This window comes from Streptopelia decaocto, assembly GCF_964273445.1.
Source record: "Streptopelia decaocto genome assembly, chromosome: 14".
NCBI lineage: Eukaryota > Metazoa > Chordata > Aves > Columbiformes > Columbidae > Streptopelia > Streptopelia decaocto.
The window spans coordinates 13,499,211-13,520,556 of NC_138669.1; the positions used below are offsets into that span (position 1 = coordinate 13,499,211).

Sequence of the window (21,346 nt, forward strand, 5' to 3'; positions counted from 1 at the left end):
AAACATATGCATTTTAACACGTATTTGAAATGCATTTGTATATTCGTATATTTTAACATGTCTTGTGTATTCAGGTGTTTACGCCCTCCAGCTCACATGTTTAGACCATTTAACCATTTTGTTGGGGTATGTATGACCAGTTGAGCACTGTTGGTTACTGACTTGAGATATCTTGAGATGCTGGCAAAGCACCCCGCTGTGGAGACTTGCAGGTGCCCCAGCCTAGGGTGTCATGTTTTTATGGGTACCAGTGAAGCAGTAACTATTTAAAAACTGGAGGTAGTTCTATGTGAATCACTGTTGCAACTCCTGTTCTAAGGAGAGCTCAGCTGTCTACACAAAACCGGACTTTGTTACCTCTAAGACAGGTGCAGTCTGGAGATGCAGCGGAGATGTGCTGCTTGGAGATGCTGCAAAGCAGCCATCGAGCTGCCGCTGCCGAAGTGCCAAGTGCCTTGCCAAAAAAAGCAGAGAAACCTGATTCAGGCAGAATTGAGGGCTCAGGCATTTTATTGTTGTGAGGAGACTGGCATCTGTCCTTGTTGGCTGTCTCTTCATCCCTCACACAGCATGGCCCATGTCAAGGTGCCCTCATGGAGCGGGACATCCAGGGACCACAGTAGGTCAGGGAGATGAGGGTCCCAGCTCCATGGGACTGAAGAGGAATACATGCCTGTAACACAGAGTGGAAGGTACCCCTGCTTCGTACTCTTTCCAGCTTCTGGGCCAGACAGGGCTCCTCAGCCTCCTGTGAGGAGCATGTCCCTTCTCTCCTTCCTCCTCCTCCTTCTTCCCATTGGGATCCAACCCAGCCTTTCCCTGTGTGGCTCTGCAGGATGGTGGTGCTGGTGCTCACGCCCTCCCGCAGACACAGCAGTGCCAGGAGTCCAGCAAAGTAAAAGCACGTTGAGGAGCCTGTGCTAGAGGAGATGGGGTTGTCCCAGGTACTACATGGGTGTCAGCCCTGGTCTCCTCTGTCCTTCCTCCTGTCTTACCAGGTGCCTTACAGATCTCCTGTAGCATTTGGTAGCGCAGCTCAGGTCAGAGCACAGCACCGGAGGACTCAGAAGGAGGACAAAGCTCCCTTCCCACACTGGCAGTGCTCTCACCTCTCCTGGCAGCTCCCAGTAAGGAGGCAATGGTATCAGAGCCGTCTGTTTTGTTGGCCATTTTCTATAAAGCATCTACAAAAGAGTCTGCAGTTGTATCCTTTCGCTCCATGCACCCTGGCTGAGGGTGCTCATGGGGATGGGTGCTCATGGGCAAGGAGCCTCCTGCACATTCTGTGACAATGACCATAAAACCTGCACGGAATTCCAGGACTAACACCACCTCAGGAGCTGACCCTGGCACTGTGACCTGCTGTGCAATGGGACAGCTAAGAGTTCGCTTCTTGCTTTACGAGGAAGTGGGGCTGGGGGCTGCGTCAGGCTGTGGCTGTGTGCTAACCCACTGTCCCTTCCTTCCGCAGGGAACGATCTCTTTCTGGTGGCCGTCCATGAGCTGGGACATGCGCTGGGGCTGGAACACTCCAATGATCCCAGTGCCATCATGGCTCCTTTCTACCAGTACATGGAAACACACAACTTCAAACTGCCCCAGGATGACCTCCAAGGAATTCAGAAAATCTATGGTGAGCAACACTGTCTACTCATCTACTTACACTGAGCTCGAGTCTAGTGAGCATTTCACAGCTGCAGACAGGTAGCCCCCAAAATGCTCACAGCTGGTGGGATTTCCTGCATAGCTGAACCATGAACTGTTGAAAGCCCTTGATCCACAGCCAAGGGTCAAACAACTGTGCCGGTGGCAATAGCTTTGCACAAGTCAGGGTAACCAAAGGTCTCTGATCTCGCTGCTGCTCCATCCCTCGCTGTGTCCCTGATATCAAGGAGCACTAGAAAGGGAAAAACAGGCAAATAGAGGGGAGGAATGTGAAGAACATGGAACATCAAGGAAAGGTAAAAGGTGTTTATGCACTCATTTTTTTCTCCATATATAGAAGGCACAGAAAAAAAAAAAAAGTTTGGATCTTCTTAGGGAAGACTTGACTTCTTTTACTCTTCAGCTGAATGTTGTTGTACAACATGTGCCAGAAAGATACGGGCTTAAGGAAAAGAGAGAGCAAAGGAGGTGGAGGGATTATGGCTGGAGGTGATGTGGCACTGTGTGACAGGGTCACGGATGCCAGGGTGTGAGGACAGGGGTTTTCAGAGAATTATTGGCTGAAGGAGGCTCTGGGAGCAGAGGGAAACACAAGTTTGAGGAGCCACAGTGAAGGGGAGGCTGAGCTGGAAGATGCTAATGGATACGGTCGGTGGCAGCCCATGGAAAACAGGTTTTGTCAAACATCCCTGATTTCATTATTTGAGGAAAGTTTGACAGAGAGGTTACTTAAAAAGTGTGGCATAGAGCAACTATGCTATGTCGCTATGCAAGCTGCTTGACCTCTGGAGTCAACTATTAGTTCCCGGTACTGGTAAAGCAGATAATAGATGAATAAAACCTGAAAAAAACCTTATAAAATGGTTCTCAGTGGGGAAGCTGGTGTTCCTAAGGGATTGCTGCTTGGATCAGTGGCACCTGAAACTAGTTAACATTTACATCAGTGGTCTGCCAGTGAATTTTAAATTACTGCCAACAGAATTTGTGCCAAGACCTATAAGACTCTAAAGCAGCACAGCAAGACCTCCGAGGTCTAAGATGTATGTCAATTGTTTCAATCTGATTATTTTTTTTTGGGGGGGGGACTGGAATGAGATTTGTGTGTTCAAACGTAGATTCTTAAAGAAGAGAAATCTCTTTCTGGGCCAGTTTCCCTGGCTCCTGTCTGGACAATGGGAAAAACAGGCATTTGTACAGTGCAGTTGGTTCATCTCACCGTGAGGCAGATATCCAAGTGAAGTCCAGCATAAGATGGCTTGAGGTACACCCAGGGGGAACTGGCTCTTCGCATTCGTGCAGCTGAAGATTTCTTTGTATTGTTCGTTACCAGGATGAAGTTGCATGGCCATTGTCATATGGTATGTCACATGGCATACTTTAACATAGTATGTGTTCAAATACTCAGGATAACAAACTCTTGATGGTTTTGAAACAAAGTGCTAGTATTAAATTTGCATTAAATAATATACCTAAGTTTTCATTTTTGAAAGCTGCTAAAATGACATTACACTGGTTCTATTTTGAAATGTTGAATTAGTTCCTGTGAACTTTAACTAATCAGAAAGAAAAAAAAAAAAAGAATCTTAATTTATTGCTGACAGTGAAAGTGCAATCAAGAAAAAATGACTGGTTTCTGTTTTCAGATACCTCTTTGGAAAGGGAGCAGATAAAGAATTGACAGCCGTGCTGCTTCACATTAGTGGTTCAAACCAGGATCAGCTGTGTCTGAGCTGGGCCCAGCGCTCCCCCAGCACGGCCTGGGCTGGGCCCAGGGCCCAGGCCTGAGCTCAGCTGGGGCTCCTGGGCCTGTGGGTGGGGGTGCAGGTGACACTGGTCAGGGACATTAAGGCCTGTTAGTGTCCTCAGGGCCCTGACAGTTTGTGAGAGCACTGATGGCGTCTCGTGCACCGCAGTGACGGAGCAGAGGGCTCAGCAGCACCGCTGCACTGCCGCTTGTTTGTCGCGTGTAGTGACATTAAACTTTAGCCACGTACTGTGTTAAGATTCTCTGTTATGCAATATAATGTGCTTAAAATTTCAGCTCAGCTTGAAAAAAAAGCAGCGTGAATGAATTACTGCCCGGTGCAGGCAGGAATTAGGAATTAGTTTGTTGGCTGTCGTGGAATCACACGAGAGTCTTCCCTGAGGCCTGTGGGTTGGGAGCGGCGATGGTGGTTGTGGAGATAACGAGTCCTGCGGGAGAAGCGGCAGCTTCTGCAGCAGGAGCTTTGGTTCCCCAGGTAGAGACTTCAGTCCTTAGCACAGAGTTATGGTCTAAAAACTCAAGTTAGGTTTAAAACTGGGTTTTACTCTTATGGTTCACAAAGAAAAGATGGAAAATGCAAGTTGTGTTTCTCCCTGGAACTGGAGATATGAAAACAGATCCTTTCATCTGATATCCTTATGGCTGAGGAAGGACTGCTGAAATATCCTTCTTGTGGCATCAGCAGGAGCGTTCAACTGACATGTTTTATTTCCGCAGTGCCAATCTGCTTTGTTGTGCCTCGGGAATGCCAAAACCTACCAGAGCACCTGTCCAAAATCAAACCCTCCTGCTTTCTTGCTGCTTTGACTTTATCTACAGTGCAGCATGTGCTCAACATGTATTATTTAAGAATCTATTATGCAGAATAAGTCAGAGCCAGAGCCACTGCCTGGCCTATAATATCTTTTTTTTTTTTAAAATAAATTCAATTAAAACTTCCAATTTTTCATTCCACTGAAGTTGCTAGAAAAAAGAACAGAGGCTCTACAAAAGCTTAAGTCCATTTTGTCTCCTTTTGAGAATGATGTGTTTCAAATGTACTTTTATGCTGTATCTGTGTTTATCCATTAGAAAAGAAATATGTCTAAATCTGTCATATAATGATTTGTTGAATTATTAAGTTATTTTCTGCTGGATTTATTTCAAAACTCACCTAAAGAGACAGTAGGTGATGTGAACTCTTGTTTGTGCTTCATGCTGGTTAGTATGGGGTCAATGTTATGTCCACTTATGGGCTAACGATGAAAATGCCAGCAGCTCACCGTGTGTGCCAGAGCAGACTGTAAGACAAGTCAGCACTATTTCTGTCTTCTGATAGTGCTTCTGGATGCGTGTTCCGTGATAAAATGAGGAGGTATCATACTGTTCTTTGCACTTCTTTTTCAGGTGGCTATCTCCCATTGTACTTATGTACCCGTGTCACAATTGACATGCCCAGGAAGGAATTAAACTGGCAATAATAACATTATGTCGGTCCCCTGGATATTCTGTTGAGTTGACTGCCTCTTTTAATTTTGCTGGTGCTGAAGTCAGGGCTGCAGTGCAGATAGAGAAAGGAGACAAGCTCAGCTGTGGCTTTGTCCCACAGCATGCACTGCTTATCCATCAGCGCTGGTTCTCCTGTTCTTCACGTCCTGCCCTTTAGCAGTTGACAATGAAACAGCCTTTCATGTTAGCAGTGACTCTTCTGACACGATGTCTGGGGAGCAGAGGGGTTGACATGATGTGCAGGAAAACACTCATGTCTACACAGATGCCTGGAGCTGGTAAGCCAGGCTGTTACCTTTGAGGCCCTTTCAAAGCCTAAGGTCACAAAGGAAAGGTCTCCTCATCGCTTAAAGACAGACCAAATCATTAAGCGTGGAGAGAACCTCAAGGATCTGGGTCCTCATTGAGGATGTGTCAACCTCACACATCTTTTCTGCAGCTCAGGAGCAGAGTTCCCAGCCCAGTGTACATGCTGCATCCAGCCCTTGAGGGCTGAGGTCCTGGGTGGTCATGAAACCACACCAGCCCTTGGCCAAGGAAGTAGACAGCAGCAGCTCTGACATCCAGGAACCAGATCAGCAGGGCACAGTGTCCGTGAGCAAACAGCACCTTGTGCCGGCCTCAGTACACACGGGTTTCACAGCCTCCCTCCCCTTTTCCCAATGGCAGCCCATGGAGCAATCCCAGATCCTTGTAACCTATGTGTATGTGTGAGATGGCTCATGAGGAAACAGCAGAAAAACCTGGTGCAAAATGTTCCACGTCATGACACTGCATTGTGAGTGGGACCATCAGAGCAAGCTTTGCTGTTGTGCAGAACCTGGACATGTTAGGCCTGGGGCTGTTTTCTGATAATGTCCTCTTGAACTTGGGAAGAGAACAGAGTAACATCCAAGACCTTATCTATAGAAGCTGCAAGATCTGTGACTTTTGGGTCCATACCCCATGATGCTGTACTTGTACGAGGGCAGGGGAAGGAAAACGTGTGGCAATAAGAGAGCTGGAGGGATCTGCCCTGGTGCCACATCCCTGGCATGCTGCAGAGATTCAACACTCCCTCTCTATGTTACGTCCCCTCATTTGCACCTGTCCTCCTGTCTGTGCTGAACCCAGGAGGAAATACCAGACTCACCTCTGGTGCATCCACCGAGTCTCAGCTGCTGTATGCCAGGTCTCCATTCCCATTCCTCCGAAAAACCGGCAGGGAGTAACTGCCTGGTTCCCGGTGCTGTCCTTGTGGCCTACCTGCCCGTGGAGAGCTCACCCATGTCCCCGTCAGCCCTGGTGTGAGGGGAGGGAGCCGATCGTGCTGACCGTCCTGACAAAGGGGAGCTGGGGGTCCCACCTCTCCTGGGAGGTTTCTCAGCTGATGGAGAAACACTGCTTTATGTTCTGGCTGGGGGTGAAATGCTTCTCTCATCCTACAGATCTCTCTGAGTACAAAAAAATGTTCTGGTTTGCAGTGGAGCATGTCAGGCTTCCTAAAGCTTTGCCACGGGGGGAGCTGGGCTGCAAGTACCATAGCTGGAGCATCTTGCAGAGCCCCAAGCTCTCATCATTTGCCTCCCTAAGCCTGGGAATTTTGGACTCAGTTTTCTTGCACCCAAAGCAGAGAACCCAACCGCAAGGTGAATTGGCTGGTTAGAGTGCCGAGGAGAGCATTCCTTTTGGCTTCAAGCAGGGGTTGCAGGCATGGACAGTTGTCTCCCAGGTGAGTGCTCTGTCACCTGGGTGGCTGCTGGTCATCCAGAGGAGAACATCTATGCGAGAAGGGCTCAAGAAACTTCCCTGCCACCCAGTGATGATCACGAGGGCCACGACTGCCCAGCCATTGGGGGTGCTGGGGGTGCTGGGGCTTATTCTGCAGACCAGAGTGCACTGGGGTGCAATGTGCTCTGTGGACAGGTTTATTGAGTAAGCAAGGGAAGTGAGTCCTTCCTGAGCTCTGAGCTGTTGTGGATAGACCGTCTCTTGTCCCTGAGATAGCTTGTTGGCAGCTACCTCATTTAACATGAACAGGAACCTCTCTCCACCGCCTTGGAGTCTGCAGAGCAGCCAGGTGGGTTTCTCTCACTCTCCCTGGCTCATTTGGATCCTGCATTTTGATTTGAAACCATATGCCTGGACAGCTGGTGCAGCCCTGCAGAAACATGCAGGCAGCTCAGCTTTGCACAACCAAGAAACCCCTGTGTGTTAGTCAAAACCCCTGCCTGCCTGTAGTCTGGCTGATCGTTCTAGTCTTGGAGTGAATATTAAGAAGATAAAGACAGGCCTTTGTTTGCAGGTGGATCAATTTCTCCCCCGATCTGAAAGGAAAGGGCATCTTGTGCCCTTGCAGGCTTGGAGAGCCCCTGGCTCGCCTGGCGCTGCTGTGACGGTGCTGAGCCGGGCAGGATGCCGAGCCTCCAGGCAGGTGCTGTGCAGTTGAGGGAACACTCTGTCAATAGCCAGGAGGACAGTACAATTATATTTTGTCCTCAACTATCGACACAGTGGCTCCTAAATGCCTCCTCTCTCTGTGTTATCTTCACAGGTCACCTTGGTATTCAGATGGTCTACGACAGAGGAAGCATGAAGGGAGGAGGCTAAGTGCCAGTGGTGGAAGTCACACTCTGAAGGTGATCTGCTGTGACCCAAAAGCTTTCTGACATATTCTTTGCCTTGCTTGTGATAGAGAGGAAGAAAATCTTCTTCTCCACACAGTGTCTGTAAAGTCCCAGCAAGTTGCTTTCCTCCAGAACTCAGAGTTTCCAGCTCCAGGAGGTTTCTTACCTGCTTCCTGTGTGGAAGTGGCTGCAGGTTCATGCGAGGTGGGGTTCGGCTCCGGTGCTGGGATCACGTGCAATAACTAGTGACTGGGTTCAGGCCCAATTGCAGACCCATGCGATAGCCTCTCTCACTTCATTTTTCTCTCACTGAGGTTTGCTCTGACCGATTTTCTGAAGTTGCTTGGGAACACAGTGATGGAGGCTGTGATTTGCATGCGATGCTGCCTGGTTAGTGATATCGGTGGTGGGTGTAATCATTTCCTGTACTAAATGCCAAGGTGCCAGCAGCTCTTAAGTCACTCTTTGTTCACACGGTCATCTCTGCTGTTCATAAACCTGTTATATCCTGCCTTTAGCCATCTGCTTTGGAGGGCGGTCACTGTGATGAGATTCTGGAAACAGTAATGAGTGCCAAACTGTATGTAGTCTGTTCATTCTGCTTTCATGCCAGGTCGTGCTCTGAAGTGGCGTAGGTCTTACAAGATAGCATCTTTCTTCAGCAGTGGACAGGCTGTGCTTCTGCTTTCCATCCCCCTCGCTGCAGAGCAGATTCTGCCTGCCCAGCGCTTGGACACAAGGATTTTCATGATGTATGTGTGCTCCTCTGCTCATTGCATGTGCGTAGCTGCAGGACCTTCCACCTTTAGCTGTGAGTCCGCCCTCACTCCGTGACAAAGCGATTAAAGATAAAAATTCAATCTGTATACCTGCAAGAGGAGACAATACCTCAATCAGGACAAATTAGAAGGCCCACATGTATAAAAACAAGAAAGATAGCAAGGAAATGTCCATGGCTGTCAGGGAAAGACAGTAAGAGGAATATTTGAAGTGAAGTGACCAGGTCTGTATCCAAGCAAGTTGCAGAACCACCTGCAAAATGTGTGGGGAGCCTTGTGAGTGCTGGGCGCCTCCTTCAGAGCAATGAGGACATGCGGTGGCCCAGCTTCCATCATTGGTCCTGACTTGTGATCTCTTTCCGATGCTGTAGCAAATGCTTCAGTTAATGCAAATCTCTGGTTCACCTGACTCGTTGCTGATTTGTACCATCCTGACCGCAGCATGTACAACTGCTGCTGCAAGTTTACTGCATTCTGTTTCAGCGGCATCTTAGGGCTAATTAAAACCTTTGCATTGGTCCTCTGGGTGGCAGGTGCTATTTTAACTTTGCTCTTCTTTACAGAAGACTGAGACAGACTTTGGGCACCTAAGTTGAGCATGAGACAGTTGCACACGGCTGCTGTGACCTGGTCCACGAGTGCTCCTCGCTTGTGAAGAGGGAGTGAATCTTTCGTAACTCCGATCATGCATGAGATGTTAAGTCATGAGATGTTAAGCATATGACCACAATACCGTAGTCCCTATTCTGTACCTTGCTGTCGTGTCTTTGTGATGCATCAGGCACATTCATCATAATTTGTTTTAGATATTACTCCTGTCTCACCCTTTTTTCCCTTAAAAGAGAGAGGATAAAATGAATGTCATGTCCTTACCTTGCTGCTCTTGGCCATCCCTATAAAACTCTTAATTCTGCTCTCTTCTCTCAAAGCATGGAGGTTTTGGTTTGTTATTTCTGGAAATCCAGAACTGCTGTTGATTTGAGCATTTCTGTCGATTTGCTGTGTCTGAGAAGCAGAACCACCTCCACTTGGCAGTCACTCCCTTTCACACTCTGTGAGCAGTTTGAATACGTAACACACGGTGACTTCTTGAGTCCATCCCAGACGGTTTCCCCTCTCAGCATTGCCGATTGCCGCACACCTCGCCGTGTTTAAGGGCAACAGAGCTCTTTGGAGTCCTCCTTACAGTCAGGTTGTGAGTTTGCTCCTGGCCGCCTCTCACAACACGGGGATCCGTCCTGTGCTGGAACTGGTGGAGGTTTTCTGCAAACTACCAAATAGCCATCTGATGAAGTTGCTTCACTGTATTAATTAAACTGACCACAAAAGAGGCTTTTCTGATCCATCTGCGGCAACAGAAATGCATTTTTGACTTGGTCGTTGTGCAGCAGCCTCTTGCCAACGGGAGGGAACAAACCTCTCTTGTGCTTCTGTAGCATCGTGCTCCAGTCTCATTTGGAAAGATGATCGTTGTATCAGTCTGTTGGCAGGAGAATCCTATCACGTAGGACATGCATTAGAGTTCTTCTCAACGTTATTTACAAAACACATCCACTCAAAGCCACATGGATGGCAGCACAGGCGTCATGTTTGATGAGAGACCCGCAGTGTGCGCTAAGTCACTGCTTGTTCTTTCCTTAATGCAGGCATTTCCTATCTTCACCAAATATGTAAATCACTGGGTTTCAAACTTAATTTATTCAGGTACTGTAATTGGCACCAAGTGCCATTTTTGGCAGCCAAGTCAGGTTACCAGTTTCCTGCTCCTGTAATTCACCCAAGCAGGGGTTGAACAATGTGCTCATCACATCCCATCCAAACAAACCAGAACTTGCTTTGTGTGAGATCGGCCTGGGACATTCCCCATTCCCGTCCTGTGCAGCCCGTCCCCCTGTGCCGACCCATCCAACCAGCCCGGCCCAGCAGTGCAACCAGCTCGTGGAGGAGCCGCCTTTGCACAGCCCAGGGCTTCACCCGCGGTCACTTACCTGCAGCCGTGTCAGCAAATGGCAAAAAACACCTCACCTGAGTGACAGTGACAGGGAAACAGGCTTTTGCTACCCGAGGGTTTTGGGAAGCGCTGTGATTCTGCCCGTCAGTGCGTGTGCAGTTGCCATTCTTGGAGCAGCCAGTAGTCCCAGAAATGCCAGTCCAGAACTCCCCACCAAGAAGGATTTTGGTTTTGTGAGAGAGCGCTTTCCTGCTGGGGAAACGCGCTGTGCTTGGTCTCAGGAGAGGGCTGTACTGCCTGTTAGGTTGTGGGGCTGTCTCTGAAAGAGAACCGTCTGGCACACGGCATTTCGGCAGGCGGGAGTGCTGGCGTTCAGCACACAGAGCTGGCTCTTCTGTGCTTTTCTTTCTGCATCGTGGCTAAAGTAACCCTGGGAGAGGGAGAGTAGGAGAGCAGGAGAGCATTCCTGGGCTTCAAGTGCAAGTGAGCGCTTGTGGTCCTGAGCGGACGAGTCACAGCCTGTGGGTGCCGCAGTGACGGGGGACGGGGTGCAGTCAGTCGAGCGCTGAGGACCTGACACCCGCTCAGGCTGCGTTTCGGGAAGGGGGTGGTTGTGGATTAGCTCTGGCTGTGCCCCGTGCTGCCCGTTTGCAGCTGCAGTGTCCTGGTGCGCCCCAAAAGTGCATCCGCCAGCTCAGCTTCGGCCAAAAAGCCGATAAGCAAATTTCTTGGCTGACAAGGGCGTCCAGTCCTGCTGCTCCCGTGGCAGGCGATGGCTGCAGAGCTTTGCTTGTGCCATTTGGGGAAGATTCACAGAGCACTAGCAGGAGCAGTAGCACAGTTTGGGAATTTTATTTAAAATAACTTATGGTCTGCTAAGATACTGGGCACTGAACAGCTAAGAATAGAGGGAGATGAGAAATACACAGTATCAAGTATAGTCAATGTCAAGTATCAAGTATATTAAAAGGCGTTTAGACGAGGTTCTCAGGGACATGGGTTAGTGGTAGAGTTAGGTTAGGTTCTGGTTGGACTCGATGATCCTGATGGTCTCTGCCAACTGAAATTATTCTATGATTCTATAATATTTTTATCTGTTCCATGTGGACAGCTTTCCAAGAATAATTATTAACAGAGAATCCTCATCTAAAAGATTTCTGTGCGCAATATTTGATGTCTTTTAGTAAAGTCCTGGAATAAAAGTAAATAAAAATAGTTGCTAAGAAAAATCGCATATGGCACAAAATATCACATTATGAGGACAAATAACCTCGAAGAAATATAATGATCCATTTGAAAAGCTTTAGAAAAGAGCTCCAAGAGTAAATCTCAAGATCTTAAAACCAAAAGACAGCAGAGCAAGCAGCAACAGACAGAAGGAACTGGTCTATTTAGCTCACTAAAGATAATTTTAAAAGCATCATCATCAAGATGTGTGAATAATTAAATGTTGAAACACTAAAGATAAGAAAAAAATACTGAGTGTAAGCTGCACAGACGCAGACAGGTCAGACACAGGCTTAGCAATGACAGGGCCTAATCACCGGAACAGTTTGCTATGAATTTTCCATGGCTTGAAATCAGGAAAACGTGCGGTATCTGCCCCGGGAGCACGAGGCTCATCACGGGACTCCAGGTGCAGGTTTCTGGCCGGTCCTGCAGCAACTCGGACTGTTATTGTCTGACTGGTACTTTCTGAACATAGTATCTGTGAAACCGACACAGAAGTTTCTTACAGTTATAACCTGATAACAATTCAATATGATGGATTTCTCAGAGGATGTCTTTGTGATGATTGTCACTAACCCCACCACCCTTCCAGCACTCATTCATTATGGGAACCCTTTGGAAATGGAACATTTAAGAGCTAAGTTGGCATGGGGACTCGGGCACCGAACCATCGTTTTAGGCAGCGCAATTCAAAATGTTTACGCGCAGAAGTTCTCTTCTAATCCCAGAGACGCGCAGCCTCCTCGGGCACCTGAATCCTCACCCATAAATTCCTCCTCCGGGTCCGGGCACGGCAATCACCACAACAGCGTCACCGAGGCCCTGCCAGCCCGGGAGGATGAGCCGTGTCCCACACACGTGTTCGGGGACACCGGGGGTGGGAAGCACCTCGGAGCGGCTGCCGAGCCCCCGACACGGGGGCTGACCCACAGCCACATCAGCCCCGCTCTGCCCACTGCAGGAGCTTTGTCCGGCAGTCTCTCTACATGGCCCTTCAAAAGCACTGTTCAGAGACAGACCGACACCATAATCCATGCAAATAAACAATCAAATCCTGTTGGATTGCATCAAACTTGCCAAAATCTCTTGCGTCTAGTAGCCTTCTGCTTATTGCCCTACTAACCTGTGGCCTTCTCTGAGAAGCAACAATAAATCTGTGATTCTCTTAACTTGATTTGGTCCTGATTTTATCACTGTTAATAGGATTGTCTTATGGCAGAGTTGGTTTAAGAGACCACCCCTCCTCCAAGCCCAAGTCACTTGTATATTTATAAATCTTTAAAACTCTTGTCAGATCCCAGAGCTGGGCTGGGGAGGGTTGGAGGGGGAGCTGTGCTTGTGGGAGCATCGTCTGAACCAGCGCATGGTCCCTTCCCTCGGCTGTTCGCCAGAGTTCCCATCGTGTGCTGAAAGCAAAGACTGGTACTAATAAAGTAATTGCTTTCAAATTTCTAAATTCCCCTGTGGTTCCCCTGCTATCACAGCACTGGTTTTCACACCCTAACTTCTTTCTGGTTTTGCTTTGGCTTTTATTTTGTTTTGTTGTCTTTTGGTTTGTTTTGTTTTTCCATAGTCTACTAAACATTTCTATTCAAGGGTTCTCACCTCGCATTTCAGCTGGGAACGTGGTTGGTGCGGCTCCTCCTTCCTTTTAGCTCCAGCCTCCTTGGGAGGACCTACAATAAAACATACCAGCTCTTGTTCAGTTCTTACCGCTCATCTGTTTTGGGACATCTTTGACATGTGGACGCATCGTGTTCTGCTCCCCATTTCTAGGGAATGAGCTCAGCGTAAGGAGTTTGTAAATTCTTCGTCATTCATCCAGACTGTTGCCTTTTAAAACCTTCAAGGGAAGCGCAGAAGATCCAAACTTGTCCACTTCGCTGAACATGTTTCTTTTCACTGCTAGGTCCTCCTATAGAGCCCCTGGAGCCGACCAGACCTTTACCGACTCTTCCCGTTCGCAGAATTCATTCAACTTCAGAAAGAAAACACGAGAGGCAGCCGAGGCCTCCCAGTCCTCCTCTGGGGGATCGGCCGTCTCCTCCTGGCGCAAAACCCAACATCTGCGACGGCAACTTTAACACCGTGGCTCTCTTCAGAGGAGAAATGTTTGTTTTCAAGGTACTAAGAATTCCTGCTTACCCATGTGTCTTTCTTTAGTTTCATTGCTGGGAAAGATTAATAGAAGCATAAGGTAGCAAGATTTGAAATGTCTGAAAATAGCTCTGTTTCTCCGGGGCTGATGAATGAGCAACATTAGAAGGAAGTGTAAGCAGATTTGCTCTGTAGTATTTGGAAACAGCGCCTGATGCCATTCGCAGGATGCCCAGGCATCAAAACGTGAGCTGTCGGAGGATTCAGACACCACAAGCTGAGAGCAGAGCCCCCTGTGCGGCCGGAACGCTGTGCGGGACCTCAGCAGGGCCACCCCGCAGCCTCCATGTGCACACGCCGGACCCCGGGCCCGCGGAGCCCCCGGCCCACCGGAGCTCTCGGGAGCTTGAGTCGATCTCGCCTGGCAGCTACAGCCAGGGAGGAAGGAGAGGCTTTGCTCGGTTACCCCGCCAGAATGCCTTGAATATGGAAATACATGGTCCCATTCCCAAAATACCTGTAGCTTTCCCTCTGCCCAGTTGGTGTGAATGTGGAGAGGGCTGTAGTGAAGGTCATTAAATGGACCAACCACGTCAGTTGAAGAAAATGCCTGAACTGAAAACAGCTGAAGGCTGGAGTGGTACCCGGGAGAAGTGTCACAAGCTCTGTGCTGCCCTCAGCCAGCCCTGAGCATCAGTTATGGCTTCTTAATCCGTTTATGGATTTAATGATCTTATATCTAAAGGCATATTTGTTAACTCCTTTGTGCCTCTTTGTGCTTCACACAGTCCCTGGGTAACATTAAGGCTGTGTAGGGGTCTGTGATAGTTGAGCACCAGTTGTGCCAGGACAAGTGTGACACCTCAGTGACAAGACACGTGGAGAGGTCACTCACAAATGGGTTCATAACACTGATAACTATGGACCTGAAGCAAGTCCATAGCTCCTTTTCCCTCTCCTTTCTACCTTTTTCACAGCACCAGTGATCAACTTCTCACCCTTTTGGCTGCCATCTTCCCCACAAAGCGCTTCCCTCACTGCAGTGTTGGTCTTGGTTGGAGCTGTCACTGAACCGGACTTGTCTGTAATGCTTACGGGGCCTAGGCAGGGCTTAGTAATGCTGGACACCCAGCCTGGTTTGACTGCAAGATAAAAATAGTCTGAAGACACTTCTGTTTTTCTCAGGATCGCTGGTTCTGGCGCCTGCGCAACAACCGAGTGCAGGAGGGATATCCCATGCAAATCGAGCAGTTCTGGAAAGGCCTCCCCGCAAAGATCGATGCAGCCTATGAGCGGTCTGATGGGAAATTCGTTTTCTTTAAAGGTACGGTACATATCTGTGACAGCCTACTGCACCCACCTCACGTCACAGTCCTTTATGGCATAACGATGGTGAAAACAGGTATGCTCGTCCTTTTACAAGGGGACACTTCAAGCAGCTAAAACTCCTCAAAATATAGTTTAGTGTGGGCTGGCCTTGCCAGGACAATCTCTGTATAAATATAATAGCGATGACTGGAAGTTGGCTTCCATGTGATAGCAAGAAATAGCTCCTGTTTCCCAAGGACCGTCAGTCTCCCACCTGTCTCCTACAACACGTTTCGCAGGGCATTGGGGCCTCTCCAGGTGTAGGGCACTCCCAAACACATTTCTGGACAATTGTCTCCTAAAGAGACAAAGTGTCCAACCTTATGCTGGGCCCCACATGAGCTCCTTGCCCCGTGACAGTGTCTGCACAGGATCCTGTAACAGAGCAAGGCGCAAGCACGGAACCGTGGCTGGAAGGCATTGGCCTGCCCCCGTACACAAACACTTCTGCACTGATGTGCGCAGCCTCAGGCCCTCAGCTCAGTAAAGTGTGTTACCACTTGAGAAGGCTCAGAGAAAAGCAACAGAAATGATCAAAGAGTATGGGCTGACCTGCAGAAACTCCTCAGTCCGGATGAGGGATGACAAAGGGCATGAACAGGTCTTCGGAATCATGACTGGCCTAGAGGCGGTAAATGGAAAAGGTTGTATAGCGTCTCTTCTAAAACAAGTTGAGGAGCAGCAAATGAAATCAGGTTTCAGGTTCAAAATGAAGAGGAGGAGCAGCTTTTTCATGTAATGTCAGGCAGAAAGGGACCTGGGGGTACTAATGGACAGGAAGCTCAACATGAGCCAACAGTGTGCCCAGGTGGCCAAGAAGGCCAATGGTGTCCTGTCCTGTATCCAAACCAGCGTGGTCAGCAGGCCAAGGGCAGTGACCCTTCCCCTGTGCTCTGCACTGGGGAGGCCACACCTGGAGTATTGTGTTCAGTTCTGGGCCCCTCAGCTCAGGAAAGAGATTGAAGTGCTGGAGCGGGTCCAGAGAAGAGCAACAAGACTGGGGAAGGGACTTGAGCACAAGCCCTATGGGGAGAGGCTGAGGGAGCTGGGGTTGTTTAGTCTGGAGAAGAGGAGGCTTAGAGCTGAGCTCAGCACTCTCTAGAACTACCTGAAGGGCAGTTCTAGCCAGGTGGGGGTTGGTCTCTTCTCCCAGGCATCAGCAATAGGACAAGGGGCCGTGGGCTTCAACTCTGCCAGGGGAAATTGAGGCTGGAGATTAGAAAGCAATTCTGTGCAGAGAGAGTGGTCAGGCATTGGAATGGCTGCCCAGGGAGGTGCTGGACTCACCGGCCCTGGAGGTTTTTAAACTGAGATTGGCCATGGCACTTAGTGCCATGATCTAGTCAATGGACTGGAGTTGGACCAAGGGTTGGACTGGATGATCTCTGAGGTCTTTTCCAACCCAGTCGATTCTGTGATTCTGTGATACAGTTAAGGCTCTAAGTGCTTGACATGCTGTGGTTCATTGCAGCTGTTTTACATTTATATCTATTCAACTACCAGTTAGGCAAATCTGTTTGTTGTTTGTGTCCCCATTCATCCCTAGGAGACAAATACTGGGTTTTTAAAGAAGTGACGGCAGAGCCGGGCTATCCGCACAGCCTGGTGGAGCTGGGGAACTGTCTGCCCCGGGAGGGCATCGACACGGCTCTGCGCTGGGAGCCCGTCGGCAAAACCTACTTCTTCAAAGGTGACAGGTACTGGAGGTACAATGAGGACAAGAGGGCAACGGACCCGGGATACCCGAAGCCCATCACCGTGTGGAGAGGAATCCCTCAGGCTCCCCAGGGAGCTTTTATCAGCAAAGAAGGCTGTACGTATCTGCAGTCATCACACGTGTTAGATCACCAACAGCTTGTCTGTCTTGGGAGTTGGGTTGTTGGCAGTGGGGTGTTTTGAATATTTCCTGAGATAGGAATAGTTTCAGAACTTTGGGGTGGATTAGAAGGGGGTGGTCAGTAGGTCAGAGAGGTTCTCCTGCCCCTCTACTCTGCCCTGGGGAGACCACACCTGGAATCTTGTGTCCAGTTGTGGCCCCTCAGTTCCAGCAGGACAGGGAACTGCTGGAGAGAGTCCAGCGCAGCCACCAAGATGCTGAAGGGAGTGGAGCATCTCCCGTGTGAGGAAAGGCTGAGGGAGCTGGGGCTCTGGAGCTGGACAAGAGGACACTGAGGGGGGACTCATTCATGGGGATCAATATGGAAAGGGGCAGTGTCAGGAGGATGGAGCCAGGCTCTTCTCAGTGACAACCACTGGTAGGACAAGGGGCAATGGATGCGAACCGGAACACAGGAGGTTCCACTTCAATATGAGAAGAAACTTGTTCCCGGTGAGGGTGGCAGAGCCTGGCCCAGGCTGCCCAGGGGGGTTGTGGAGTCTCCTTCTGTGCAGACATTCCAACCCGCCTGGACACCTTCCTGTGTAACCTCATCTGGGTGTTCCTGCTCCATGGGGGGATTGCACTGGATGAGCTTTCCAGGGCCCTTCCAATCCCTGACATTCTGGGATTCTGTGATTCTGGGGTCACACCGGCACCCATGAGCAGCAGCAGTGAGATCCTTCCTGACACTCATCCCAGCTCCTCACCTCCTCAGCTGCCAAACCACATTAGCGTGATGTGGGGAAGGACTTTTTCTGGCTTTGCTGCCACAACAGTCCCCACCCGAGTTTTCCTGGGTGCTGATTGTGAGGATACTGCACGTTACATTTTCCCCCTGGTTTCTTACCTATAGCTGCCTCAGTCACTGCACCCACCTGCCTGATGCACCTGGAATTCAGCCTGGACCTCCAGAGCCTCCTTCCAACACGTTTCTGTCTCTGATTTTGAGATTTCTTCCTCTTCTTGCTGGGGAAAGAACCAACAGAGGGGGCTTGTGCTGTTGAGACCATATTTAACCACGGTCTGCAGTGCGAGCCGAGGCTGCGGGGCTGCAGGCTGCAGCGAGCCAGGCTGGGGCGCAGGCACAGGACACAGCGCTGTCACCAGCGCCCTCCTCCTTTTCATTCTCTAATCACTCGAGGGTGATCAGGAAACGAGTCATCTGGGAGAGGGGGGTACTTCAGAGAACATGGGGCATAAACCATCAGTTTGTATTAACAGCAGGACAAGACTGCTCCTTAACAAAGGCCAAACCTTCTCGGTTCTGTGGCCAAAAGGACTCATTCAGCACCTGCTCCCTCGGGCTGAGTGAAACCTTAAGAATTCTTCCAAACACCATCACACCCAGGCACACACTGTCACGCTGCAGATTATTTTCATGTTTGATAACAACAAGCACAGATTTACAGATGCTTTAGTGAAAAATAACTCACCGCAGAACACTCACTGTAAAGTTGGTGATTTTTTGTTTCACAGCCTGTCTTGGCGAAGGGGAACGATGCTCTGTGAACCAAATCACACCCCCAAGCCAGGGTTACGGCTTCTCCCTTAAATTCCAGCTCCAAAACCACCTTCACTTTGCAGTGGATTTGGGCTGCCCTGGCTGGCTGTGGTTTATGGCCCCCCAGGCTGTGCATCCTCACACAAGGCAGCTCCCCCAGCTGGAAATGGTGTGGTGAGGAATATTCTCTCTTTTGTCTCCTAGTTTACACCTACTTCTACAAAGGGAAGGAGTACTGGAAGTTCGATAACCAGCGGCTGAGCGTGGAGCCGGGCTACCCCAGGTCAATCCTCAAAGACTGGATGGGCTGTAACCAGAAGGATGTTGAGCGAAGTAAAGACAGACGCCTCCCCCACGACGACGTGGATATTATGGTGACAATAAACGATGTGCCTAGCACTGTAAATGCAATCGCAGTTGTGATCCCTTGCATTTTGTCTCTGTGTATCCTCGTCTTGGTATACACAATCTTCCAGTTTAAAAACAAAGAGGTGCAGCAGAATGTTGTGTATTATAAAAGACCTGTCCAGGAATGGGTATGACACAGCCCGCTGCACTTTGCGACTCATTGAGCTGAGGAGGACTATGGACAAAAAATAAAAATTAAAGAACAAAGAAGGAAAAAAATGCATTCAAGAGCCTACCAAACAAAACTACTTCAGCGATCTGCAAGTTTTGGACAGCCTGGGACTGAAAGAAGCAGGAAAACTGGCAAAAATACAGGCAGCCCTGCAGTGTGGAGCCTCTTTCCCTCTTGCTGCCTCAGCCGCGCGTCCATCTCGTGTGCCCGCTGCCCACGTCGGAGTCTTCAGACGGGTTCCACCTGCCCTTCCGTTCCTGCACCAGTGCTCCGTTAAACCCAGCATTCTCCAGTGTAGCTGAACCACCTCTGAACAGAACCATTTTTTTAACAGCTGTCTCATAGATGAATTAAGATCATTAAATCGATAAACACAAACAATTCAGTATTGTAAGCAGAAGACATTCTGATGCTGAACCATTCTAAAAGATCTTCTTAGTTTATTATGAAATCCAGGGAGTTACCTGGATACGATTTTCCAATACCTGCTGGTCAGATGTTTTGTACATTCATAACTAAGCGACGCTGCCACTCAGCACCGTGCATGAGGAACCACTGAGCACTCAGAGAGGTGAACGAGTGCAGAGCTCAAGAAGCACCAAACCAGACACCACCACATTACCTGCCAACATCAAGCCCCAGATTGGGACAATCTGAAGAGAAAGTAATTAGGTCTAAAAAAAAATCATGGGAATACATGTTGTTTTAAGCTCCCATCTGCAAGAAACGATGAACAAATGGTTACCGATATACTGGAAAATATGTATAGATGTAGACTGCACTCGGTTAAGATGCTGGGAAAAGGTGAATCGTTGTTCTGTGGCATGTGTAACTAGATTGTGGAGTTTGTATGTCGGGTTTCAGGAGAATGGGAATGTCTGTTTGGAGTGAGGTCGTCGTTATGTTTTGCTGAGATAGTCAAGGTACAGTAAGAATTAGGCCTGTTTGTAACTCACTCCAGTCCCTGTAGGTGTTATGAACATTGTATGCCTTCCAAATTTGTTTTTTGGTTTTGCTCACTTCTTCACAGGCAAATATTTGGCAAGAACCAAAGCAAGCACGGCACACAGCAGAATGAGCGACTCACCAGCCACACTTGACAGACATAAAAATCAGGTAAAGGTGAGATAAATATCCAAACTTTTGGCTAGTAACTTTTCACAAGTCTCTTCCTGCAACAGTGGCTTCTGTTTATCCCTCTTACAGTTGTGAACGGGTCAGGATGTTGTGTCCTAACCACAAACTTAGTCCATTTTGTTGTCGATGCTGATATTTCTATCATGTTAAATAGGAGTGGAAGAAGGAGTTTCTTGCAATGCAACGTGACGGTGAAGCCCGGCCCGGTACACAAGTGCCATTTGTGGCAGCGCATGAACTGCTTTGCACACTCACTATGAGGAACGGGTGATTGCGTAAGCCCTCTGCCTATAACTGAATTCTATTCAGTGCAATGCACGTGCAATGCACAGAATGTCCAGTTAGTATAGAGGAAATACAGCTTTATAATGTCAGATACAGGAAAAAAAAACATCGGAGGATGGCAAACATGCTAAAAATATCCTAATTACAGTGATGAGGAATGAAGAAGCAGAAAGACTGTTAGCATTCTGAATTAACTAGTGCTCAAATATTGCTGTGGTGAAGCAGGATAGACAAGTAGATCCTTGTAGTGAAGCCCACCAGGACTGCGCAACACATGGTCTCAAACTGTATTTTGTCCTTCATACTTGATTTCCATGGCCAAGCTGTTTATTGTGTTTAAACATTAAAAAAAATATTACAAAAACATATTACAAAGTAAGTGAGAAGCTAGTAGATGCAAAACTTTGCATTTTAGTGAAAATAATGTGATAACGTCTCATGATGGGTGAAGGAGTGCAAAGGACCAAATGAAATTGGAGCTACTAATTAGACCCCCCCACACGTGCTACTCCGTACGCTGCTACGTGTACTCTGTGTGTGGTAGAACGCACACGAACGCCACAGCCACACGGACTCATCTGTACGCTGCCATCTCTCTGGGACTGCGACAGCCCAAACCTTTGAGCAACTTCCAACAGCCATCATTAAAACAAAAGAGAAATTACAACCTGGAGAAATGTCTGGTTTTGTTTGTGTTTCGTATCGTTTCCTCCTGCCCTGTTGTGAAGCACCAGCGCAGGTGGAGCCGATTCCCCGGCAGCTGCGTTGCCGCTGCAGGAACATCAGCCGAACTGGGGCTGCCCCAAAGAACCGCCGCTCCAAACAGCCGCACAAACAGTTGGGCGCCTTTTCTGACTGCTCCTGGTGCAGCTGTTGCAGCTCTGCAGGGGTTTGTGGGTGTTCAGGGCCTTTGCTGTGATGGTTTCATCCCCAGTAACACAGCTCGTTTTCCCCGGTAAGTTAGAAATGTGCTGGGATGCGCAATCACCGCAGTCAGAACAGAGGTGCCCTCTGT

The 21,346-nt window shown here is 48.8% G+C and overlaps 1 protein-coding gene across 1 annotated transcript in view; it reads left to right on the plus strand.

Annotated features, from left to right (window-relative positions):
- MMP24 (matrix metallopeptidase 24) overlaps positions 1 to 19,316 on the plus strand; it is a 46,247-nt gene extending 26,931 nt beyond the window's left edge. The window contains exons 5-9 of the mRNA XM_082065267.1: positions 1,472 to 1,633; positions 13,394 to 13,608; positions 14,767 to 14,905; positions 16,496 to 16,762; positions 18,534 to 19,316. Coding sequence (XP_081921393.1) covers positions 1,472 to 1,633; positions 13,394 to 13,608; positions 14,767 to 14,905; positions 16,496 to 16,762; positions 18,534 to 18,871 — 1,121 coding nt within the window. The 3' untranslated portion in view covers positions 18,872 to 19,316. The remainder of the gene's footprint in view (positions 1 to 1,471; positions 1,634 to 13,393; positions 13,609 to 14,766; positions 14,906 to 16,495; positions 16,763 to 18,533) is intronic.
- Positions 19,317 to 21,346: the final 2,030 nt, after the last annotated feature.